This window comes from Hoplias malabaricus, chromosome 5, assembly GCF_029633855.1.
Source record: "Hoplias malabaricus isolate fHopMal1 chromosome 5, fHopMal1.hap1, whole genome shotgun sequence".
NCBI lineage: Eukaryota > Metazoa > Chordata > Actinopteri > Characiformes > Erythrinidae > Hoplias > Hoplias malabaricus.
Window position 1 is genome coordinate 3169850 of NC_089804.1, and position 26525 is coordinate 3196374.

Sequence of the window (26525 nt, forward strand, 5' to 3'; positions counted from 1 at the left end):
GACACAGGGAGAACACACCACACTCCTCACAGACAGTCACCCGATAACAATGTCATTTTGGATTTTATAATAAATAAAGAGTTTAAAATAAAAGTAATTTCCGCAGGAACAGGGAAAACCCCGGCGCACACAGGTGACAGCAGTTTACCCAGAACTACCAGCTCGGTGACTTTTAAACTGCATTTTTAAATCGCTCTAATAGTGAAACCTTTGTGTAAAGACCTGGGCTCCATTTCCTGCTCAGAACATCTCTCTCTGTCCACACTGTGTTTGTGTTCACAAACAACTAATATTTACATCTATTTACGTTTCGTGCTCAGTGTTAGACTTTTACACACAGTCGTGTGACGCTAGCCTCTGGAGTTGATTTTGTAAAGTTCTGATGTAATTGTGTGTATTTGTTATTGTTTGTTTGGTCCATTCATTATTTCTGAAGCTAATAAAGATGTGTAATAAAAATAATTTTATACTAAAACATAAGTTTAAACACATTTTCAATAACAAACATGTGTTAAACAGAAATTAAATACCGATTTATACTGATAAAATATGGGCATTAATAAAACATTTCATGATAAATACTAATAAATAATTAAAGTGTTAGTAAACAGATATAATTACAAAACTGCACTTCATAATTATATAAATAATAAAACAATGTAGTAATACAGAGATATAAATTATAAACGAGTATTCATATTAAACATGTATAAATATAAACATTGTTAATAATGTAATTATATCTGTTTACTAACACTTTAATTATTTATTAGTATTTATCATGAAATGTTGTATTAATGCCCATATTTGATCAGTATATATCTGTTTGTAATTTCTGTTTAACACATGTTTGTTATTGAAAATGTGTTTAAACTTAAGTTTTAGTATAAAATTATTTTTAAACATTTTTATATTAAATATTAATAAACAGAGGTTTTGTTTAAAATAGGAATAAACTTTAAGTCTGTGTTGATAATAAATAGTTTTTGTTAGTATTAAATATGTGTAAATAGTTTTGTTTCTGAGCCTGCAGTAGACCACTCCCCAGTGAGCGCCTCTGATTGGCTGCTTTTAAACACGTGACTGTAAGTTTACTTCCGCTGTTAGCCACACACCTACACACACAGAGAAGCCGGTAAAAATGCCTTTCTTTTTGTAGATTTACGCTTTGTTTTGAGGTGTCCGTCAACTCCGGCTCACTCCGAGATCATGTCTAAACCCAAGCTGGTGGTGTTTGATCTCGGTAAGTGCCTCGTTTTCTCCGTTAAAGACCCGGAGATTTAAATATTCCCAGTTATTAATGCCATAACTGTATTTACACTAGTATTATCATAACAGGAAGAGGACGTCGACCACAAAGAAAGAAGCAGCATCGGAAAAGATAGTTGCTGTAGGGCACTGGGCTGTGGGACTGTGGAACTGTGGAACTGTGTTCTGTGGTCTCTCTCTGAGGGGAACACCTGTGGATTAAAGCTATTTTTAACCTGGATCTTTGTTTTTGTTTCAGATTACACCCTCTGGCCGTTCTGGGTGGACACACACGTTGAAACTCCTTTCCGCAAAACCAAAAGGTGAGTGTCGTTCATTACACACTCCACTCATTGTCCATTCTCTCGGATGCACCCTGTTCCTCAGTGCTCAGGACCTCCTTGGTTAGTGTGTGTTGTGCTGGTGTAGAGTGGATCAGACACAGCAGTGCTGCTGGAGTTTTTAAACCCTGTGTCCACTCTCTGTCCACTCTGTGAGACACTCCTCCCTCGTTGGTCCACCTTGTAGATGTAGAGTCAGAGACAGTAGCTCATCTGTCGCTGCACAGTGTGTGTCGCTCGTCCTCTAGTCCTTCATCAGTGACACAGGACGCTGTCGGCTGGATGTTTTTGGTCGGTGGACTGTTCTCAGTCCAGACACTGAGGGGTTTAAAAACTCCAGCAGCACTGCTGTGTCTGATCCATTAGAGCTAGACTGACCTGTACTGTCAGTGGAGCAGATCAAATGGACACTGAGTGTAGAAACAAGGAGGTCATATTAATACTCTCTCTCTCTCTCTCTCTCTCTCTCTCTCTCTCTCTGTGTCTCTGTTTGTCTCACAGTGGACTGATTGTGGACGCCAGAAACAGCGCTGTGAATCTGTATAGGGAAACTGAGGAGGTTCTGCGTTATGTGCATTCTCAGGGAATCCAGATCGGCATCGCGTCCCGGTGAGAGCTCCACTGTCCTCCACAGCGTATCAGTCATCTCCGACACAGACGTGGAACTGTATGAAAACACAATATCTTTATCGTGGACTGAAAGAGTGTGGTTACCAGTGACATCACGGCATTGTGAAAACATGATGAAAAGTCAAAATAAATAATGATACACACACTTAAAGGTGACTTTCACGATTTTATTCAAAACACACTGTCTCCTCTCCATGTGCTGCTCTGGAAACTGCTCTAATGTGTTTACGAAGCCCCAGTGTCTGTAAATGGGTAAAAAAACAAAGTGTCTGGGTCCGGTGCTAGGCTTCCTCTCTCTCTCTGCTCACGGCAGAGAAACAAGCAAAGCACCAACCGAGATGAGGGTGCTAATCTGTTTGTGCTCCATATGTGTGTAATATTGTTTTATTGTAGTTACTTAAGGTGGAACTGACTCTAAATTGGGTAGAACAGTAACTGCATGAAAGTAAACGCAGAGCGAAAGTGCTACAAAACTAAACAGCGGAGGCAAACAGTTAATTAATACTTCCGCCACGTAATTTTCTTGTTTACTCACTGTTCCACCTTAAAAGACGTGTAGCTTCTGAACGTAAACAAACCAAAGAGAGCAGGGTTTCCCCACAGTCATATACAGTACATCCCCTTTAGGTCTGTTCACTGCGTTTAATATTGAACAAACAAATATAAGCAGCGCTATATTTATATAAAGTTTAAACAAAAATAGACACAAAGTGTAGCACATCTACAGTTCAGAGTTTAAAAGCATGATGGGTATTTTAAGGTTCAGTCTATGACTGTGATTCTGGGAGCAGTGCAAATGTCCACTTGATCTTTAAGAATGAATAATACGAATAAGACGAGTTACTCGAATGACGCTAAACATAGATCTACACCAAGCAGCACAGTAGTGTGCAGTGTCCAGCTGTGCAGCTGTTCGTGTGGGCGGAGCCATACCAGTGATTACGTATACACGTACAATGTGCTGCGGGTCAGTACTGTTCACTCATAAACGTGAGTGTAGTGTGGTGTAAATGCAGTCTCAAGATGGAGGTGGTCTTTAGGAGAACAGCCTTTAACACCAGTAACAGTGGAAACCCTGTGGTTGTGTTGCAGGACGGGGGAAGTGGACGGAGCCAATCAGCTGCTGTCCCTCTACAACCTGGACCAGTACATCTCCTTCAGAGAGATCTACCCCGGCTCCAAGGTCAACCACTTTCGCAGGTACCTCTAAGAACCGCTTTACACTGACGCCAGGGCATTGCTGTGAGGATTTGATCTCACCTTTTAGACATACCTGTTTATCTAGAGCGGGGGAATTGAAGAGTGCTCGGACTGTAAAACACGTCTAAGTCCTCTCCCTGTACCCGTCATTTCAAATTAAAAGCCCTCTTTAGGAACCACTAGTGGAACACGCCGCCATTGTTCTGTTTAAATTATCCACTTTTATTCTGACACAGAAAGTGCTTATATTTTTACCATTTTCAGCTGAATATTTGGAGCTTCCCCAAAAACTATGAGAGTGTTTCCCACTACTCGTGGAGTATCTTCAATCTGTGTGTGTGTGAGAGAGAGAGAGGGAGAGATAACTAAAATAATATTGGGATGCTGCTCTATGCGAATGAGACGGTATCTGAAAGGAAACATCTGAGATAAAGGAGCAGCCGTGATCTGATAAAGAAGACGCATCCCACGCTGAATTCCCACATCTAAATTCCAGCCGTTCTGCCTTAAACCTCCCCCCTGCTGCGAACGGCCTGCGGCACTGTCCTCCGTTTAGCGCCCGAACACGCGGCCAGATGAAGAGCTGCGTGCTCCGATGGTGAAATGTGTGTGTTTTCATTTCCCCCCGTCTTTCTTCTCCCCGAAGGCGGAGCGGGATTCGAGCGCGGAGCGGTGGGAACGCTGTAAACATGTCAGAGGAACGTTTTCTGAGCTGCTTTCCTGGTTTTGCTGGATTCAGCGCCTGGGAAACGCTCCCGAGTCAAATCTAACACAGTACGGTGGCCCTGAGGGTCATAAACACACAGCTGCAGGGCCTGGGTCCTGGGGTGGGACCCTCAGGCCAGTGTCTGTGACGAGTGGGGTGTGTTCTCCCTGTGTCTGTGTTGGTTTCCTCCCACAGCCCAAACACACACCGGTAGGTGGAGGGACAGTCTGAAACTGGCTACAGATGTGAGTGAGTGAGTAAGTGAGTGAGTGAGTGAGTGAGTGAGTGAGTGTGTGAGTGTGTGACTGGGTGAGTGAGTGTGTGAGTGACTGAGTGTGTGAGTGACTGGTTGAATGAGTGAGTGTGTGAGTGACTGGGTGAATGAGTGTGTAAGTGACTGGGTGAGTAAGTGTGTGAGTGACTGACTGGGTGACAGTGTGTGACTGGGTGAGTGAGTGAGTGTGTGTGTGACTGGGTGAATGAGTGTGTGTGTGACTGGGTGAGTGAGTGTGTGAGTGACTGGGTGACGGTGAGTGAGTGTGTGAGTGACTGGGTGAGTGTGTGAGTGACTGGGTGAGTGAGTGTGTGAGTGGCTGGGTGAATGAGTGTGTGTGTGACTGGGTGAATGAGTGTGTGAGTGACTGGGTGACAGTGAGTGAGTGTGTGAGTGACTGGGTGAGTGAGTGAGTGAGTGACTGGGTGAATGGGTGAGTGAGTGAGTGTGTGAGTGACTGAGTGAGTGAGTGTGTGAGTGACTGGGTGAGTGAGTGTGTGAGTGACTGGGTGAATGAGTGAGTGAGTGTGTGTGTGAGTGTGTGAGTGACTGGGTGAGTGAGTGTGTGAGTGACTGGGTGAATGAGTGAGTGAGTGTGTGTGTGAGTGTGTGTGTGACTGGGTGAATGAGTGTGTGTGTGACTAGGTGAGTGAGTGTGTGAGTGACTGGGTGACTGAATGTGTGACTGGGTGACTGAATGTGTGACTGGGTGAGTGAGTGTGTGACTGGATGAGTGAGTGTACGAGTGACTGGGTGATTGTGTGACACTGTCCACAGGTGTGTGTGTGTGTGTCTGAGAGAGAGATACTGTCCACAGGTGTGTGTGTGTGTGTGTGTGTATGGTCTCCCCCTTTGGAGCATATCCTGATGTGTTCAGGGATCACAAAGCAATTTGTTTTTCTTTTTTCATCAAAGTTTGCACTTGATCTGAAAAATGTCAACATTAATAAATAAACACTTTTATTTAAATAATTTCCGTGCCGTGTTGACGCTGTGGACCACTGCATTCGTGTCTCTGAGGGTCTCAGGGAAAAGATGGAAACTGTCATTGTCAGAAATGAGATGTTTTCACAGTCACTGGGAGTGCACCATATACGGTGCTGAGATTATATATATCATATATTTATGTGTGTGTGTGTGTGTGTGTGTGTGTGTGTGTGTGTGTGTGTGTGTGTATGTATGTATGTGTTTATGTATGTGTGTGGGCGTGTATGTGTGTGTGTGTGTGTGTGTGTATGTGTTTATGTATGTGTGTGGGCGTGTATGTGTGTGTGTGTGTGTGTGTGTGTGTGTATGTGTGTGTGTGTGTGTGTGTGTGTATGTATATGTGTGTGTGTGTGTGTGTGTGTGTATGTATGTGTGTGTGTGTGTGTGTGTGTGTATGTATGTGTGTGTGTATGTATGTATGTATGTGTTTATGTATGTGTGTGGGCGTGTATGTGTGTCTGTGTGTGTGTGTGTGCGTGTGTGTGTGTATGTGTGTTCACAGATTGCACGCTGACAGTGGAGTTCCCTTCTCAGAGATGATGTTCTTTGATGACGAAACGAGGAACATCACAGAAGTCAGCGAACTCGGTACAAACCTAAACCTCAGCCATCCTCCCTCGCTCTGTGCCCTACCTAGGGTCCCTCAAATGTAGGCAGCCATTTTAAGGTTAAGGAGCTGCAGTAATTCACCGTAGTCTGCCTTTGTGTTAGAATTAAAGGTGGATTAAAGCGGTAAAGTCCGTGAGAAGGTGAGGAATGAGACCTGTTTTTCAAAAGCTAACTTCAGCCTAGTCGCCTTTTTAAGGTGGAACAGAGAATTCAAACTAAACTGGATAAGAATTTACAGACGAAGGAATTCAGTTAATGTAAAACGGCACAGTGGCCGTTCCATTTAAGGTGGAATGAAAAGATTGATAAGGAAGATGACATCAGCCTCGAGTCTTGGCACATTTAACCCTAAAAGTGCCAAGTGCTGGGTGTTTATTTGAGGACTGTGACTGACCTTCCTCAGAGCCACAGCCGTCCACCTCACATCTCTCTGTCCTTCCAGGTCTCAGTGCAGTGCTTCTAGATTTAAGGTGGAAATGACCATTCTGATTTACATCTCTCTCTCGGGTCTCTCTCTGTTTTAGGTGTCCACTCTGTGCTGGTTCGGAACGGAGTGATGTACAAGTTGGTGGATGAAGAACTTCAGAAGTTCCAGAACAACCACTGAGTCCTTGTGCAGTGATCAGTCTGGTCTCCAGGGGGCAGTGCACACACGTTTAACTTGAAATCTGAAGGATGTTTGTTACAAAAAGTGATGGAGACTTACTCTCCCTCTCTCTCTCCAGTGTTTCTGGACTCTCTCTATTGGTCGGTTCCTTGTTTAAAGGAGATATAAGGCTTTTACGCACTCTGAAATGTGTTTGTAATAACCACTGCTGGACATTTGTCCCTGCTCTTTATCTTTGAGACGTCACATCGTGTGATATTTGAATAAAAGGTTTTAATCTACACAGTTGTCAAGTGTATGTCCCTTCAGACTCAATGTTCAGTCTTTATTTCCAGGCTTCTGATCCAACTTTAACATCCAGCCTTCAAGTCCGGACCTCATACCCAGCCTTAACATCCAGCCTTCAATTCCAGTCTTCATATCCAGCCTTAACATCCAGCCTTCAAGTCCAGACTTCATATATAGCCTTAACATCCAGCCTTCAAGTCCAGTCTTCAAAACCAGCCTTAACATCCAGCCTTCAAGTCCAGACTTCATACCCAGCTTTAACGTCCAGCCTTCATACCCAGCTTTAATGTCCAGCCTTCAAGTCCAGACTTCATATCCAGCCTTAACGTCCAGCCTTAAAGTCCAGTCTTCATACCCAGCTTTAATGTCCAGCCTTCAAGTCCAGACTTTATTTCCAGCCTTAACGTCCAGACTTCATATCCAGCCTTAACGTCCAGACTTCAATTCCAGTCTTCATACCCAGCCTTAACATCCAGCCTTCAAGTCCAGACTTCATATCCAGCCTTAACGTCCAGCCTTCAAGTCCAGACTTCATATCCAGCCTTAACATCCAGCCTTCAAGTCCAGACTCCATATCTAGCCTTAACGTCCAGACTCCATATCTAGCCTTAACGTCCAGACTTCATATCTAGCCTTAACGTCCAGCCTTCAATTCCAGTCTTCATAACCAGCCTTAACGGCCAGCCTTCAAGTCCAGACTTCATATCCAGCCTTCCAGCCTTCAAGTTCAGTCTTCATACCCAGCCTTAACATCCAGCCTTCAAGTCCAGACTTCATATCCAGCCTTCAAGTCCAGTCTTCATATCCAGCCTTAACATTCAGTCTTCATATCCAGCCTTAAAGTCCAGTCTTCATACCCAGCTTTAATGTCCAGCCTTCAATTCCAGTCTTCATACCCAGCCTTAACGTCCAGCCTTCAAGTCCAGACTTCATATCCAGCCTTAAATTCCAGTCTTCATACCCAGCCCTAATGTCCAGCCTTCAAGTCCAGACTTCATATCCAGCCTTAACGTCCAGCCTTCAATTCCAGTCTTCATACCCAGCCTTAACGTCCAGCCTTCAAGTCCAGTCTTCATACCCAGCCTTAACATCCAGCCTTCAAGTCCAGACCTCATACCCAGCCGTAACATCCAGCCTTTTAGGCCAGACTTCATACCCAGCGTGATCGTCCAGACGAGTGCGTCAGCTGCTGGAGCTGTTAAGAGCTCTGATCCGAGGCAGTGTTCCTCAGTATCCGAGATGCTGCGCTCCATCATTTATTCATCCGCCGCTCTTCTCCTCGACAGCATGATTCATTTAGGAAGTGGGAAGGGAAGTCTGGGAACGCTGATGATCCCTTTTAAAGGGGCTTTCCCTTTGCGTCCTTTTCCACTCTGATCCCTCCAGCCGCGACTAATGGGGATCCAGGTGGGAATGGGATGTTCAGCCGGAATGGTCTCAGAGAAGCTGAAGTTGACAGTGGAGCTGGAGTGGATCCTCCATTATTGAACACACACTGGGGTCATAATCCCACCACGATAGAGTGGCTCCATGGGGCAGTCGTCTAGTGGATCAGAAACAGCAGTGCTGCTGGAGGTTCTTACACCCTCCTGTGGGCAACGTCGTGTGTCCACTGGTGACTTAGGAGTGTGTCTCACAGAGTGGACAAAGGGTTTAAAAACTCCAGCAGCACTGCTGTGTCTGACCCACTCTACACCAGCACAACACACACTAACACACCACCACCACGTCAGTGTCACTGCAGCGCTGAGAATGATCCACCACCACATCACACCTGCTCTGTGGGGCTTGGCTGTGTGTGTCATAGAGAGAGAGGGTGATGTTGGTTTATAGGCGAGTGATGCTCTGCACAAAGTGCAGAGATTAGTGGTAATTAGGTAACATTGCCTTTTCACGTCACCTAGCAACCTCTCTCTCTCTCTCTCTCTCTCTCTCTCTCTCTCTCATCGCCCCGGTCAGATACAGATCAGACCCTGGTCAGAGAGAGAAGGTGGGGGGGGGGGGGGGGGGGGAGGGGGTCAGAGGAACATTATTGATTATAGTTATATCACTTTCCCTTCGGAAAAAACAGAGGTGATGCCTGTCACATTCCTCTGGACTCAAACCCGCGCCAAATACTGTTTGTTTGTTTACGTATGTAGGTCGTACCCTTAGCCCACGCTGACGGTACAGACCCACCGGGCGTTCTCTGGAGCTTCCCGAATGTCCACTTCACAGGAGAGTTATGACTGAGACACTGGACAGCTCAACACACTTGCAGGAGAATGCTAACTAAGACTGTAGTTATGTGATGAGGGGTGAGGGAGGGGCTTGCTACCCACTCAGAGAGAGAGAGAGGGGTCCCCGGGTGGCCTCCCCATGATAGGAACACTTTAAACCCCTCGGGAGCCCAGCATTGTGTGTTAATATCGCCCCCTTGTGGAGAACCTTCAATCTGCTGAACCTAAGTGAGTGAGTGAGTTACAGGGTCGTCAGGGTTGCTGTGGGTCCAGAGACCACACACAGTGCACTCTGGACAATTTCACACACTTACACACTCACATTCACCCAGTCACTCACCCAGTCACTCACACACTCACCCACGCATTCACCCAGTCACTCACACACTCACCCAGTCACTCACACACTCACCCACGCATTCACCCAGTCACTCACACACTCACCCAGTCACTCACACACTCACCCACGCATTCACCCAGTCACTCACACACTCACCCAGTCACTCACACACTCACCCACACATTCACCCAGTCACTCACACACACACACACCCAGTCACTCACACACTCACCCAGTCACTCACACACACACCCAGTCACTCACACACACACCCAGTCACTCACACACTCACCCAGTCACTCACACACTCACCCACACATTCACCCAGTCACTCACACACTCACTCAGTCACTCACACACTCACTCAGTCACTCACACACTCACCCACACATTCACTCAGTCACTCACACACACACTCACTCAGTCACTCACACACTCACCCACACATTCACCCAGTCACTCACACACACACACACCCAGTCACTCACACACTCACCCAGTCACTCACACTCACACACACCCAGTCACTCGCACACTCACCCAGTCACTCACATACTCACCCACACATTCACCCAGTCACTCACACATTCACCCAGTCACTCACATATTTACATTTATGCATTTGGCAGACACTTTTATCCAAAGCGACTTACAAAAGAAACTCACACACTCACCCATTCACCCAGTCACTCACACATTCACCCAATCACACACATTCACCCAGTCACTCACACACTCACCCAGTCACTCACACACTCACCCACACATTCACCCAGTCACTCACACACTCACCCACACATTCAACCAGTCACTCACACACTCACCCACACATTCACCCAGTCACTCACACACTCACCACACATTCAACCAGTCACTCACACACTCACCCACACATTCAACCAGTCACTCACACACTCACCCAGTCACCCACACATTCACCCAGTCACCCACACATTCACCCAGTCACCCACACATTCACCCAGTCACTCACACACTCACCCAGTCACTCACATATTTACATTTATGCATTTGGCAGACACTTTTATCCAAAGCGACTTACAAAGAAACACACTCACCCATTTACTCACATTCACCCAGTCACTTGCACACTCACCCAGTCACTCGCACACTCACCCAGTCACTCACACGTTCACCCAGTCACTCACACATTCACCCTGTTACTCACACATTCACCTAGTCACTCACATACTCACCCAGTCACTCACACACTCACCCTGTTACTCACACATTCACCCAGTCACCTAGTCACTCACACACTCACCCAGTCACTCACACATTCACCCTGTTACTCACACATTCACCTAGTCACTCACATACCCAGTCACTCACACATTCACCCTGTTACTCACACATTCACCCAGTCACTCACACACTCACCACACACTCACCCAGTCACCCACACACTCACCCAGTCACCCACACACTCACCCAGTCACTCACACACTCACCCAGTCACTCAAACATAAGAAGTAAACTCTCAGAGACTCTGCTGTAGGACTCAGATCCCTCTTTATTTTACACCAGAAAAGGAACATCAAAGAACACCCCCCCACCATCAGAGTCTGTGTAAACCCTCCGTATTAAATCTACACCGTCACATGATGAAGACAAGGGACCCACAGCGTCTGGGAGTGTATTTACATATTCACAGGATTACGGACACCTGCGGCTTCACCCCGAGACAGAGAGGGGGACAGAGAGGGGGGGGCAGAGAGGGTCCTCGTCCGGTGCAGAGTGGGACAGAGACAGGGGACAGAGAGGGGGGGCAGGGAGGGTCCTCGTCCGGTGCAGAGTGGGGGACAGAGAGGGACAGTGGGGTAATGGGTGGAAGGCTGTGAGGTTCAGACTTGTTTAAGTATGAAATGGATTTGCGGGATGGGGGGAGCTCTTTCTCCTTCTTTCGCTCCCTCTGTTCTTTTCACGTTCTCTCTCTCCTCTCTGTGTTTTTATTGTTATTAAAACATAATCATTAATATTCATATCCTGAGCACTGCATTTTTCATGAGGCCTATATTTCAGACGCCTCCCCCTCCCCCTCTGTGCTGTCCCCATCTCTCAGCCCCCCACTTTAACAATAATAAAATAAATAAATCAGTACTCCAGAGTGAGCGTGTGTGTGTGTGTGTGTGTGTGTGGAGAGGGGGGGGGGAGTCTAGCTTCACTCGGCTGAATTATTCACTCCAGACCTAACAGGAGACGCATAGGAGAGTGACAGCTCCCCGTATCTCCTCTGTGTTCTGGGAAACACTGCTCTGTGTGTGTGTGTGTGTGTGGGTGGGTGTGTGTTTCTGCCAGAAAATGAACTTCTCTATCCGACACGTACAAGATAAAATTCCATCCTTTAATTATAACCAGAACAACCACAGCCCCCCTTCACACCCCAGACCCCGAGCACCCCCTCGCACCAGAGTTCTCCACTCTCTTCTCTGTTCTCCTACTCTCTCTCTCTCTCTCTCTCTCTCTCTCTCTCTCTCTCTCTCTCTCTCTCTCTCTGTTCTCCTACTCTCTCTCTCTCTGTTCTCTTACTCTCTCTCTCTGTTCTCTCTCTCTCTGTCCCCCTCTCTCTCTCTCTCTCTCTCTCTCTCTCTCTCTGTTCTCTTACTCTCTCTGTCTCTCTCTCTCTCTCTCTCTCTCTCTGTTCTTACTCTCTCTGTCTCTCTCTCTCTCTCTCTCTCTGTTCTCTTACTCTCTCTGTCTCTGTCTCTCTCTCTCTGTTCTCTTACTCTCTCTGTCTCTCTCTCTCTCTCTCTGTTCTTACTCTCTCTGTCTCTCTCTGTCTCTCTCTCTCTGTTCTCTTACTCTGTCTCTCTCTGTCTCTCTCTCTCTCTCTCTCTCTCTCTCTCTCTCTCTGTTCTCTTACTCTCTCTGTCTCTCTCTCTCTGTTCTCTTACTCTGTCTCTCTCTGTCTCTCTCTCTCTCTCTCTCTCTCTCTCTCTCTCTGTTCTCTTACTCTCTCTGTCTCTCTCTCTCTCTCTCTCTCTCTCTCTCTCTCTCTCTGTTCTCTTACTCTCTCTGTCTCTCTCTCTCTCTCTCTCTCTGTTCTCTTACTCTCTCTGTCTCTCTCTCTCTCTCTCTGTTCTCTTACTCTCTCTGTCTCTCTCTCTCTGTTCTCTTACTCTGTCTCTCTCTGTCTCTCTCTCTCTCTCTCTCTCTCTCTCTCTCTCTCTGTTCTCTTACTCTCTCTGTCTCTCTCTCTCTCTCTCTCTCTCTCTCTCTCTGTTCTCTTACTCTCTCTCTCTCTCTCTGTTCTCTTACTCTCTCTGTCTCTCTCTCTGTTCTCTTACTCTCTCTCTCTCTCTCTGTCTCTCTGTTCTCTTACTCTCTCTCTCTGTTCTCTTCCTCTCTCTCTCTCTCTCTCTGTCTCTCTGTTCTCTTCCTCTCTCTCTCTGTTCTCTTCCTCTCTCTCTCTCTCTCTCTCTCTCTGTTCTCTTACTCTCTCTCTGTTCTCTTACTCTCTCTTTGTCTCTCTCTCTCTCTCTCTCTCTCTCTCTCTCTCTCTCTCTGTTCTCTTACTCTCTCTCTCTGTTCTCTTACTCTCTCTCTCTCTCTCTCTCTCTGTTCTCTACTCTCTCTCTCTCTCTCTCTCTGTTCTCTTACTCTCTCTGTCTCTCTCTCTGTTCTCTTACTCTCTCTCTCTCTCTCTCTCTCTGTCTCTCTGTTCTCTTACTCTCTCTCTCTGTTCTCTTCCTCTCTCTCTCGCTCTCTCTCTCTCTGTCTCTCTGTTCTCTTACTCTCTCTCTCTGTTCTCTTCCTCTCTCTCTCTCTCTCTCTCTCTCTCTGTTCTCTTACTCTCTCTCTGTTCTCTTCCTCTCTCTTTGTCTCTCTCTCTCTCTCTCTCTGACTTTCTCTCTTTGTCTCTCTCTCTCTCTCTCTTTCTGTCTCTTTATGTTCTCCTACTCTCTCTCTCTCTCTCTCTGTTCTCTTACTCTCTCTGTCTCTCTCTCTCTCTCTTCTCTGTTCACCTACTCTCTCCCTCTCTCTCTCTCTCTCTCTCTCTCTCTCTCTCTCTCTCTCTGTTCCCCTCTCTCTCTCTCTCTCTCTCTCTCTCTCTCTCTCTCTTCTCTGTTCTCTTACTCTCTCTCTCTCTCTGACTTTCTCTCTTTGTCTCTCTCGCTCTCTCTTTCTCTCTTCCTCTCTTTCTTTCCTCTTTCTCTCTTTTCCTTTCTCTCTGGTCATGTCTCTATTGTCCAGCCTCATCTTCCTCTTTCTCCTTCTCCTCTTCCTCTTTCTCCTTCTCCTCTTCCTCCCTCCATCTCTTCTCTCCTCCTCCTCTTTCCTCCCTCATCTCTCCTCTCCTCCTCCTCTTTCCTCCCTCCATCTCTCCTCTCCTCCTCCTCTTTCCTCCCTCCATCTCTCCTCTCCTCCTCCTCTTTCCTCCCTCCATCTCTCCTCTCCTCCTCCTCTTTCCTCCCTCCATCACTCCTCTCCTCCTCCTCTTTCCTCCCTCCATCTCTCCTCTCCTCCTCCTCTTTCCTCCCTCCATCACTCCTCTCCTCCTCTTCTTTCCTCCCTCCATCTCTCCTCTCCTCCTCCTCCTCCTGCTGTTCCTCAGCCGTCTCCTGCCCCTGTGTCGGAGGATCTCGAGCAGCGTGTGAAACTTGGGCCCCCACTCGTCCTCCTGGTCCCCGCACCGTCTCCGTCGCTCTCCAGTGAGCTGAGGGAGGTGGCCTTAGACCCTGCCCCCTCCACGCCGTATGTCTGCAGGGAGTCGTACGGCGGCTGCATGGGGTCAAATGTCACCTGCGCCAGGCGCTGCTGCAGAAACTCACCCATTCTGTGGGTCAGAGGGGTGCTGGCCACGCCCCTTCCCACCACAGGCCCATCTCGCCTGCCCAAGCCCCACCCAGCCATGTAGAGCCCCGCCCCTCCAGGGAGGGGCATCACAAAGTCCCGCCCAGAGAGGGCATAGACGCCCAGGCAGGTAGATCCGGCTAAAGGTGTCCCGCCGCCGGGTCTCATCAGAGTCCCCTCCATGGTCCGGAACAGTGCCGAGGCCTGGCCAGTGCTGAGTGGCGCCTCGGGGGGCGGGGCCTCTGTGTCGTCCGCGGTGACGGTGGACACGATGGTGGACGTGGAGGCGGACGGACGGTGGGTGAGTGATCCACCCGAGAGACCGACTGAACTACTAGAGTCACTCCGACTGGAGAACTGGACCACGGCGATCTGACCAGAGAGAGAGGGAGAAAGAGACAGAGAGAGAGAGAGAGAGAGAGAGAGAGAGAGAAAGAGAAAGAGAGAGAGAAAGAGACAGAGAGAGAGAGAAGAGAGAGAGACAGAGAGAGAGAGACAGAGAGAGAGAGAAAGAGAGAGAGAGACCGAGAGAGAGAGAGAGAGAGTAGAAGAACAGAGAGAGAGAGTCAGAGAGAGAGAGAGAGAGAGTAGAAGAACAGAGAGAGAGAGAGAGAGTCAGAGAGAGAGAGAGAGAGAGAGAGTAGAAGAAGAGAGAGAGAGACAGAGAGAGAGAGTCAGAGAGAGAGAGAGAGAGAGAGTAGAAGAAGAGAGAGAGAGACAGAGAGATAGAGAGAGAGAGTGGAAGATCAGAGAGGGAGAGAAGAGAAAGAACAGCGAGGAAAGGAAAGAGTGAGAAAGAGGGGGAGAGAGACAAACAGAGTGAGAGACGTTAATACAGACATCTGTTGCTCTGCATACTTTGTTAGCCACTCTAGTCCTTCAGTGAACACAAGACACTTATTCCCTCTTCAGTAGAGCACAGAGTAATTAATTATTCATGAATAATTAATGAGGGGGCGTTCCTCACCTGGTCCTGAGGGAGGCTCTGGCTCTCGGACGTGACCTCGCTCCCGGCCTCGCTCTGTTTCCGCTCTGTTCCTAGAGAACCCTGGGTTCCCTCTGTGCTTGGTTCTGCTCGGTTCTCTGGTAGGACTCGGGGATGCAGTCGAGGTGGTCCGGGGGGCCGAGGGTGTGTGTGTGCGTGCCGGGCAGCGTGTGCGTGAGGGCGCCGGCGTCTCGGCCGAGCGCGTGTCGGAGAGGAGGCAGTGTGTGGACGCTGTAACAGAACCGGCCGTAGAGAGGAGCAGAACCGGGTCTCTGGGGGTCCGCTCCGGCTCCGGGGGGCTGAGCCCAGCCGTAAATCCTGTCCAGGTTCTCCTGAGAGTAACTGTAGAGAAGACAGAGGGAGCTGTAAATAGTAGAAAACGGATCGCCCACCAGGAGGCGCTAATGTTTCAGCCACCAGGGGTCAGTGTAGAGCTGTTTCATAATTTGAAGAAAAGTCAGTGACAAAAAGACTGCTCCTCTGAGGAACCCAGAAATAGCAGGACTGTGGAAGTCAACCAATCAGAAACACTCAGGTTTGTGACATCACAACCACCAGATCACCACAATGAGCAAAATAACATAAGGTTTTAAAGAATAAAAAAGAACTGAAATATAATACACAGTTATATATTTCCTAGAAATCAGAAACAGAGAAGGCTATGCTAACAGTTTGACCCGCTAATGCCAAGTTGTAAACACACTAAGATTTGTGACATCACAACCATAACTTAAAAATAACCAAGATTTTAAGCTATAGAAACTAAAAATCTAAAACCAAAAAATGTAATCTGTAGATGTTAATGTTAAGTGCTAAACACACAAAGATTTGTGACCTCACCAACACAATGCTAAAAATCACCAAAGATTATTATCATTAGCATTTAGCTTAGCAAAGGTATTGTAGCTGATAATACATAGCTTCTTCTGTCATTTGGCTGTTTCATTTCTTCTGTTTATATTGATTGTAGCTTTAGCCTCCACCATATTTTAGCATAGCATAGCTTAGCCTAGCAATTAGCTTTTACTGTTCTGCTTTGTCTTGTATCTTCTGGTGTGTTTATTAAATCCCTGCGCTGGTGTCTGTTACCCTCAGCCTGGTTCAACACAGAACTGCACAGAATAGTTTTGCTGTTAGCATAAAATAGCTAATTAGCCAACATTGGCCTGCTGTGATCGTATGCCATGTTGTCTAATTACTTTTAACTGAACATGTACATGTTTTTAATGATGTAGGTTGGATTCCAGCTGGGACTAGTCCAGAGCCAAGTGGCACACAATAGCGCTAATGCTAAGTAGGTTAGCCTGTCAAGCAGCCAAGCGTTTTCACAGCTATCGAGTAGCTTCCTTGTCCTTCTGTTGGGTTTCTTTTCTCTCTCCAATTTCATCATCGCCAACTGGGGGAGTTCTGTAATCTAGGACTCTCCCAAATCACGCCCCAAAACCTCAGTGTGATTAGTTCTGGGTCAAACACAGCACTTCGACTCATCCCAAAAGGATTGGACAGAGTTCTGTCAGTGTAGAGAACACAGTTCCACTGCTCCACAGCTTAATGCTGGGGGCCTCATGTCCATAGGCTCATGTGCAGCTGCTCCAGACAGTTTACTGTAGCTCAGTGGTCACATGGCTCCACAACACTTTTCTCATTGAGGAGAGACAAGGAGATGATTCAGAGCTGAGGAGAGACACAGAGATGATTCAGAATTGAAGAGAAATGGTTCAGAGCTGAGCAGAGACACAGAGACGATTCAGAGTCGAGGAGAAATGATTCAGATTTAGGGAGAGACACGGAGACGATTCAGAGTTGAGGAGAGACACAGAGAGAAGATTCAGAGTCGAGGAGAAATGATTCAGAGTTAGGGAGAGACACGGAGACGATTCAGAGTCAAGTAGAAATGATTCAGATTTAGGGAGAAACACAAAGACAATTCAGAGTCGATGAGAAATGATTCAGATTTAGGGAGAAACACAAAGACGATTCAGAGTTGAGGAGAGACACAGAGAGAAGATTCAGAGTTGTGTAGAGACACGGAGAGACAATTCGGACTCAGGGAGAGACACTGAGATGATTCGGAGCCAGAGAGAGACACTGAGACAATTCGGAGCCAGAGAGAGACACTGAGACGATTCGGAGCTGGATGATGTATCAGGATCTAAAGGTCGTCGCGTTTCGCCGGGGTAGATTTTAAACACAGGGCAAGAGGACACTCCAAAACAAGGGTAGGTTAAAACTGAGAAATGGGATTCACCCCAAGTCTACGGATCTGTTCTGCTGAGAACCCTGGGGACCCCTGGGGCATCACCGAGGTCCGAACCCGAGCGATTCCCATGTTTGAGTCTTACACAGGGTTTGAGATACCATTAGAAATGTATAGTAACAGAGACGAAGACTCCTGAATGTCATCACCATTGTTTTCTGGATGGAGAGTGTAATATAATTCGTGTGTGTGTGTTTGTGTGTGTGTTTGTGTGTGTGTGTGTGAACACCTCGCCCCTTGACTCTAGCAGCTGAAAACCTAATGAAGATGAGTCTGCGACACACGCAGTGGTTTAGGGTTCAGAGAGGGTCAGGAGGAGGGGTGGGCGGAGCTATTCAAATCAGGACATGGAATGGGACACTGGAGCAGCTGCACATGAGTCTAAACCTAGACCTATAAGTAGTCCCTGACCCTAAATCCTAATCCCTACACAGTGCACTTCACAGGTTATAAAACTAATGAATACACAGAGGGATGTGAAGCTTATATCGAATGTAAATGGATTAATGACCTACACTGTGCACTACGCGGGGTGGAGGGAGGAGTTTCAGCTTCAGCTTCTGAACAAAATGTCAGAAAGTGTTGCAGCTGCAGTTTGGTGGGTTGTGGGTTGTCATAGCAACACTTTGTCACGTCCTGTTGTGTCCTGGCCACAATTTTAAGGTGTGTAGCACAGTGTTCTCCTCAAAGCGCGTAGAGCTCCAGTGGCGTTGCGCTCGCAGCAGGGTGATGGGAAGTGATAACCCTGTGGTCCACACTCCGTCAGAGAGGGGGAGTCAGAGGAACTGTGGAATTCAGAAACCTCACTGTTGGGATCCCACCCCACACCCCGCCGAGTGCGACTCCAACCACAGGAACTGGGAGGCCTTGCCCTTAAGCGAGGGAGTGCCTCAGAACCTGCCGAACTTGAACACACAATCCAGAGAGACCACCCCCCAGTCCTACAGCGCGCACACACACACACACACTCACATGTTGCGGCTGAGGCACAGTGCAGTGTGCAGGCTGTGGGGGGCGCTCTTGAGTGCTGCAATGTCAAAGGCTGCTGTGTCGGCTTCTCCTCCTCCTTCGTCGTCGTACGAGATGATGTTCTCTCGGATCTCATCGTCCTCCAGAGGAGAGAGGGAGTCACTCTTCTTACGACGGATGGATAGAGATAATGCCACTACCACTGGGGGGGGGGTAGAACAAGAGAGAGAGAGAGAGAGAGAAATGTTATGTCATTACAAACATACACAGTCGTGCGCAGTGTACAGTGAGTAGTGTAGAATTTCTTGAATGTGTAATAAACATATTATTATACAGTAGTGTACAGTGTTGAGTTTATTAATTGTGTAGTAAACATGTTATTACACAGTTGTGTGTAGTGTAGTGTATTCAATCTGTAATAAACATGTTATTACACAGTTGTGTGTAGTGTAGTGTTGAGTTTATTAATTGTGTAGTAAACATGTTATTACACAGTTGTGTGTAGTGTATTCAATGTGTAATAAACATTATACAGTAGCGTGCAGTGTACATTTTGAGATGATTTATTTTGTAGTAAACATGTTATTACACAGTTGTGTGTAGTGTACAGTGTTGAGTGTAGAGTTTATTAAGCATGTAATAAACATCTTATTACCCAGCAGCGTGGATGAACAGGCCAGGACCCCCAGCATGGCGGCGGAGCTGATTCCGAGCAGAGCGGAGGCTGAGGGCAGAGACACACACTCTGTCTCTTTCTCCCACTCCATCTCTCCATCCTCACTGCTCCCTCTCTCTGTCTGTCTCCTCCTCCTCTCCTCCGCCCACATCCCCCCATTCCGGCAGGGGCAGAGGGTCAGCGTCACCGTCCCCGTGCTGCTCAGCTCCGACGCCCCGTCCCTCAGGACGATGGGGATCCTCACAGTGTGTAGAGACGGAGAGGCGGAGCCAGGGAGGGGCTTCAGGGGGGACAGGAGGACCAGACTGGCCGTGTGGTCTGTGGGAGGCGGAGTAGAGGGGAAAGAGGGGAGGGGCATCTGTCAGTACCCATCAAACTTGGCTTCCAAAGCAAACCATACACTCAGAACCCTGATCTGAAAAAGGAGAGAGAGAGAGGGGAGAGGGAGATTTTGGGGGAGAAAGAGAGAGAGGAAGGGAGAGAGGGGGGGGGGGGGATGGAGGGATGAGAGAAACCTACACCTCCTCTCTCCTGGACGCTGATGTTGAGAGCAAGGCTGGAGTCTGAGGGCAGACTGAAGTGAATGGGTGAATTATAACTGGACTGATCTCTGTCCATCGCTCGGATGACCTGCACCACCTGGCAACACAGACACACACGCACACACACACACACACACACACACACAGGTATATGTTCGTTTACTGACAGTGAGTGAGTATTTGAGTGAATGAACACGTGAGTGTGTGAAAGACAATGTGTGTGTGTTTATGATAGTGTCTGAGTGAATGAGTGAAAGTCAAGTTTCTGAGTCTGAATGTGTGTGAGTGTGTGTACATGTGTGAGGAAGAAGTTGAGTTTGTGTGTGAGAGTATGTGAGATGAATGAGTGATTGTGTAAATGTTTGAGATGAATGAGTGATTGTGTGTGTGAATCAGTGAATGTATGTGTGAGAGTATGTGAGATGAGTGTGTGATTGTGTGAATGAGTGAATATGTGTGAGAGTGGAGTGAACATATGAACGAGTGATTGTCATCACGTCGGTTTAGTGTGTGTGATGAGGACAGACAGGTGAAAGGTGGTGGAGGGGACTGGACCTGTCCGGCACTGCTGGAGTCACACACAGCCGTGTGGTACTGCCGGTCCAGCTCGGGGGCGTTGTCGTTCAGGTCCAGAGTTTCTATGGCGACCGCTACCCTGGTAACCTGGTGGGGCTATCTGAGAGAGAGAGAGAGAGAGAGAGAGAGAGAGAGAGAGAAGGCAATCAGACTGACACACAGCTTCAACTCCTGGAATAAAGAATCCGAGATTAGACTCCGGACTCCGACTGAAGCTTGGACGGATCATTCCCGAGTTTCCCGGACTTCAGAGCTTCTTCCGTTGAGATACTCCTGTGTGAAATCATTGTTTCCCTCCGGGTGTTTTTCATTACACCTCAAACATTGTGTGTGTGTGTGTGTGTGTTCAGTTCACACATTTCTACCTGCAAAAAAACAACAGTCAGCTTCTTGAAGAGAGGCAGCAGAGCCGTTTCAATTGATTTGTGGTTTTGTTTACAATAATAATGCTATTAATAATAATAATAATAATAATAATAATAATTAGGTTCTGGAAGTTCCACTGCTGACCGTGGTCACTGCGTCTGTTCCTCTCCGAAGATTGGCGCCGTAACGTTACATCACACGCGCATGGGGACCGCCGCCCTTTCATCAGCTTCCTTTCATCTCACGTTCCCATCTCGGGGTTTATATAACTATCTCCACAACACACACCGCTGTCAGGTTCCAACCAGGATACAGGCTACGATTCAGCACAACTTCTGAAGAAGAATAAGGACAGATCTCATGACTAAAGCAAGGAGATCCACCAGGGGGCGCTCTAACAACGTCCAGGGTTTTTGCTCACTGTCGGAATCAAAGGTTGTAGCTTCAGTTGAATCCTGATCTTCTGGGTTTTATACAATGTATACAAACTACAGATTATGATGTCCCAGCCCTGACCCCTAAACCTAACCCAGTACCACTTTAAAACAAGACTGCACTTATAAAGGGTTATTAATGTTTTAAAAGTCATTAATAATCATTTTAACACAGAGACAGAAAGAGCAACAGTGACCTATTGTTTGTCTAAAACTGAAAGTGTCAGAACTCACTAAAAATATCAAGATACAGAATAAGCTGAAACTGAGAATGTGAATTTAGTCATTTCACATGTTAAAGTACACACCACATTATTCTATCAGCTATTAACTGATTGAACTTGGTGGTTAAATGGTTAAACTTATTAATAAATATGTGCAGGAGCTGACAGGTTAATGGCGATTGATAGAGAAGACAACGTGAGGTCAGTATTCGGCGAGATCTAAGTTTTAGCTGTAAATGGATGTGGGTTCACTATTTGGCAAATGACATCACTGTCACGCTTTTCATCTGTGACTTTTTTTTATTAATGGCTTTTAATGTGTTACTACCAAATTAATAACATTAAACAGAGTGTAAAACATGTATAAACATTTATAAGTGTGGTGTTATTCTAAAGTGGTGACCCTCGCCCTAACGATAAGCTTAATCCAAACCTGAGCTCTCGACATCATGAGTGCATCCAAAGTAATGGCCAAAGTTGGCCACGCCCATCGAGGACAATCCTCAAGAAAATCAACTCTGTTACTTTTACTATACGTTATTCCTGATTCTCAGATTTGTGAGGTCATTAAAATAACCTAAGATGACCATTCCTTATGTTACGTCTTGTGTTCCTTAGCTTTGTGGCAGTGCAAAATGCGGGGAGCTCCAGCCTCGTGAATGAGGACAACACAACTTTGCAGATTCTGGGAGACGCCCAAGTTACGGACGTCAACGCCTGTGACATATTTTTATTTTGTTCTGAATCAAAGAACCTAGCGGGATACTGAAAGTGTGTGTGACGTGGGAATCCGCTGTCTGTTTACGCCGCTGGTCCCGCTTTTAAATCAAAGGCGTCTAAATTTGTTGGATAATCCTTTGCGGAGACACAGCACTGAAGTTGTCATCAGAAAGAGGCACTGAACGAGGCGTCGTCCTTCAGTAAACACAAAAACAATACGAAGGTCTGGGATTTGAAAGGCGCTCAGATGTAGCTTGTGATCCGCTGCTGTAACACTGCTCCAGAAACGCTTGATTCCTGACAGAAACCTGCTGCTGATGAAGCCGTTTGTTCCTGGGATGGATTCTTGTTTGTGTGAAGAGGGGGAAAAATAAGACTGTGGTTGGAATTACGCTCCTCTCCCGAGAGGTCGTCTCTCGAAATGAGTGAATTGAGCACAGTCGGGTTCAGACAATAAACAGGTCCAGGCTTAAAGTGGAGCGCTCTGCACTTGCAACTGTGAAGTTTGAGAGCTGCTGATCTACACAATCAAAGAGGTTAGCGGTTAGCATGGAGAACTGGACAGACCTATAAAAGACCAACAAATCTGTCGATGGAATTTGCGCCCCGAAGGCACACCTACAAATCTCATGCATCGAAAGTCGGAATGCAGTGATAATGGAGTGTAAACACTGGGTGGGCTCCTAAAACTGAAGGAATGCTATTGGTTGTATGAAAAATATAACTTGAAAGAGCTAGCACTATTGTTGGAAGGACTGCTGATTTATGCTTCTGTGTCGACTCGACAAAGATCTACTATGCCTTAACCTGTGCATGCGCCCTATGCCATTTATGCTTGTGCATTGGTGTCTGATTTACTCTGCAATTACACCACCAAACTACTAGGGCTGAATCTTAAATATCTTCCTCTACACTATGTATATATTGTATGTAACGTTGTGGCTTAGTAGTATTAATTTTATAATCTGTGAAGTGCATTATGTAGGGAGTTGGGACAGAGAATAGTTTACATGTGATGCCAAGAAAACAACAAATATAAATCTGATGGATTTCCCCCATGTGTCGCCGCTCCTCGTAGCGAGGTTTTCTTCAGAGACATCTTTATTGTTCCTTTGTTTCATCTTTTTATTCGTTCCATGACGTCCAAACTGACAGGTGAGGAAATCTCCGGCGGTAAATTTGCCATCGTCTCTGTAGTTTGGAGAAGAGTTCATGTTTCTGGAGTTCCTCAGTTCAACTTGATCCATGTTCATCCGACTGTGGACCAATCACAGTCACGTGACGTGTACTTACATTTCAGACTGCGGTGTAGGTTCATCGCAGAAACATAAATTGGTCTTAAGACTTAGCTGACATAGCCGTTTGGTTCAAGGCGTCTCAAATAAAGTCTAGTCATCATGTCTGATGCTGTAACCTCCCTGTCCTGCCTTGCCCTCATCTGCCTTCGTTTCTCCCTTGATTCATTGCCCCATGACTGTGTCCTGTCCTGCATCTGGGATTACATTTACCTTCATTTACCTTTGTCTACTCTCTTCTTTTACTGTCTTTTCTTCTTTTGCACTGAGGTGTTTCTTGTGGATGTACCTTTGTTTTTGTTCTGTGTTTGACTTGGGGGCTATGCCACAAGCTTAAGCCACCTGAATGACTGTCCAAAAGGAATGTCCCTCAGCACTTCTTATTGGACAGGCTTGAGTTATCTGGCTAAACTGAGAAATCCTGCCTTGTGGAATAGCCACGAGGTCATGGCCCCTCGTTCAGTCGTCTTGTTTTGTTACATCTGGTTATGGCTAGCATTTCTGAAAGGACCGTTGTTTGTAGAGGGGTCCCTGAGTGGTTTGGGGGTCTAATTGTTGTTCACCCGGTGAGGAGTTCTCCAGATCGATCCCTAGGGGATGCCTAGGGCGTCTGAGGGAAGACGTACACTGGGACACGAGCTCACTCTCTCTGGGTTGGTAGGATGGCCCTCACTCTCCTCCTCAGGCACAGTGCCAGCTAGGGCAGGCATCCGTTACCTACAAAAGCAGGTCTGTACTGTTAGTGTTCTCCTCCAAGCGTGTTGAAGCTGTGGCGTGGTGTTTAATTAGCAGCAGCTATGTGTGCCACAGTTTCCCAGGTCGGGGACAGTATGAGATTGGTAGAAACCGTGTTCTGGCTCTATCATAATCTACCTATCACACAGGGGTTTACACCTTTTGAATGAAAACACTATTATACATGAATCTCATTATTATTGTTGTTTTTGTTGTTGTTGTTGTTGTTGCTATAAACATGTTATTGTTTGCTGTAAGAGGAGGACGCTCCCCTGTTGTTCAGTGGTCAGTGAGTGTGAGACCTCTCTGGGTGGCAATGACTGTGATGTTGTGCCACTGCTCGCGTTCCCGATCCAACTCCTTCACCGCCGTGATCAGACCATTATCCGCTGAGATCCGGAACAGAGCCTCGGGATCAGACTCAGGGTCGATAGAGTACCTACACAAACAGAGGGACAGAGAGAGAGAGGGATGGGAAGATGGATTGAAAGTGACAGGAGGACAGAGTGAGTCATGAGTAGAAAGAAAAGACGGATGACAGAGAGAATGTAGATGATGAGCTTGTTACATAACAGCAACCATAATAATAATAATAATAATAATAATAATAATAATAATAATAATAATAATAAAAATAATAATACTTGTTATTTATTAGTATTTATTGTTGTTATTTAACTAACGGAAACTGAGGTGTGGTCTGGTCCTAAAGCACCTCCTGAGACTGAAGTGTGGAGGATTGGACTCAGCCAATGGGGACAGAGAGGGTTAAGATGTTAGAGAAACACAGCCGGCAGATGTTTCCAGCTGTTGGTGTTTATGGTGTGGATTGTGAAGGATAAACAGCCCTCTGTGTGTGTGTGTGTGTGTGTGTGTGTGTGTGTGTGTAAATAGTGACAGATGTGGAGACGGTGTAGGGAGTGGCTGTGTTGCTAAGAGACCGCAGCCCTCGGTTGTGTACAGTGCGTTATTTTGTGTTAATTATTAATGATGAATATAAACTGACCGAGGATTTAATCACACTGCATTATCCATGTTTAACAACAGTGTGTGTGTGTACAGATGTTTGTGTGGGTGTTTGTGTGTGTTTGAGTACAGGTGTGTGTGTGTGTGTGTATGTATGTTTGTGTACAGGTGTGTGTGTGTGTGTGCATGTGTACAGGTGTGTGTGTGTGTGCATGTGTACAGGTGTGTGTGTGTGTGTGTGTGTGTGTGTGTATGTATGTTTGTGTACAGGTGTGTGTGTGTGTGTGTGTGTGTTTGTGTGTGTGTGTGTGTGTACTTTATATTGTTGCTGAGTCCCGTGTCCGGGTCCACGGCAGCGACTCGGCCCACGGCGCACGCGGGAGGGCAGTTTTCAGACACGTCCAGGCGGTAGCGTGTGCGTGAGAAGCGCGGGGGCTCGTCTGCGTTGAGGACAGTGATGCGGACGGTGGCTCTGTCCTTAAAGGGGCCACGGCGCATGAAGCGGGGGTCCACCGAGGGGTTCTGCACCTCCACAGAGAGAGAGTAGGAGCTGCGCCGCTCGTAGTCCACCACCTGGGGGCGCAGTGGAGAGGGGCAGTCTTTATGAGCCTAGACCACTAACAGAAGACACTGTGACTCATCTACCTCTCTCTTTTCTTTCCCTCTTCCACTATCTGTCCATCCATCCATCCCTCCATCCGTCCAGCGTCCCTCCTTACGCTTCTGCGCTTTTCCCTCTGCATTTGTTCTCAGTGCCACACACACACACCCGCGCACACACACACACACGCACGCACACACACGCACACACACACACACACGCGCGCACGAACACACACACATACACACACACGCACACACGCACACAAACGCGCACACACACACACGCGCGCGCGCGCGCACACACACACACACGCACACACACTGTACACACTTATCAGGGCGGAAGGAAATAGCTGGCTACTCGTTTTCCGCTTATTTCCGGACGAATGGAAGGTGGAACCCTTCCCACTTTTCCCATTAGTTCCGAGCGGATTATTCCAGCCGCATCACATTCTTCTTTTAATGAGAAATTCCAGCTTTTTCTGAGATAAACTCCCATGTTTTAATAAGCGGACACTGGCCCGAGACTCCCAGAGGCAGAGGGTCATCCACTGCACCATCACACTACCACCACCAGGGGACACTCCAGAGCCCACTGTTCACCATGTCCCTCTCTCTCTCTCTCTCTCTCTCTCTCTCTCTCTCTCTCTCTCTCTCTCTCTCTCTATGTTCTCTCTCTATCTTTCTCTCTCTCTCTCCCTCTCTCTCTCTCTCCATCTCTCTCTCCCTCTCTCTATCTTTCTCTTTCTCTCTCTCTCTATCTATCTCTCTCTCTCTCTCTCTCTCTCTCTCTCTCTCTCTCTCTCTCTCCATGTGGCGGGGAGAAGACTGAAGTCAGAATGAAAGGGCAGTTAGAACTTTATGAGTATGCAAACATCACACACACACACAAACACTCTCTCACTGCTGTGATTCT

The 26525-nt window shown here is 47.0% G+C and overlaps 2 protein-coding genes across 2 annotated transcripts in view; one reads left to right on the forward strand and one right to left on the reverse strand.

Annotated features, from left to right (window-relative positions):
- Positions 1-1087: 1087 nt before the first annotated feature.
- mdp1 (magnesium dependent phosphatase 1) lies at positions 1088-6867 on the forward strand. Its single transcript, XM_066672771.1, has 6 exons — positions 1088-1243; positions 1508-1571; positions 2091-2198; positions 3312-3419; positions 5889-5974; positions 6520-6867. Exons 1-6 carry the CDS (start codon positions 1210-1212, stop codon positions 6600-6602), a joined length of 483 nt encoding a protein of 160 aa, XP_066528868.1. The 5' UTR covers positions 1088-1209; the 3' UTR covers positions 6603-6867.
- A 1315-nt stretch (positions 6868-8182) lies between these two features.
- Positions 8183-26525, reverse strand: part of LOC136696418 (cadherin-24) — a 56812-nt gene continuing 38469 nt past the window's right edge. The window contains 13 exon segments of the mRNA XM_066670817.1: positions 8183-8366; positions 8942-8946; positions 13957-14099; positions 14102-14633; positions 15229-15435; positions 15438-15588; positions 18476-18674; positions 19128-19466; positions 19670-19787; positions 20246-20362; positions 20786-20790; positions 24343-24479; positions 25323-25579. Of these exon segments, the coding sequence (XP_066526914.1) occupies positions 8183-8366; positions 8942-8946; positions 13957-14099; positions 14102-14633; positions 15229-15435; positions 15438-15588; positions 18476-18674; positions 19128-19466; positions 19670-19787; positions 20246-20362; positions 20786-20790; positions 24343-24479; positions 25323-25579 (2394 nt within the window).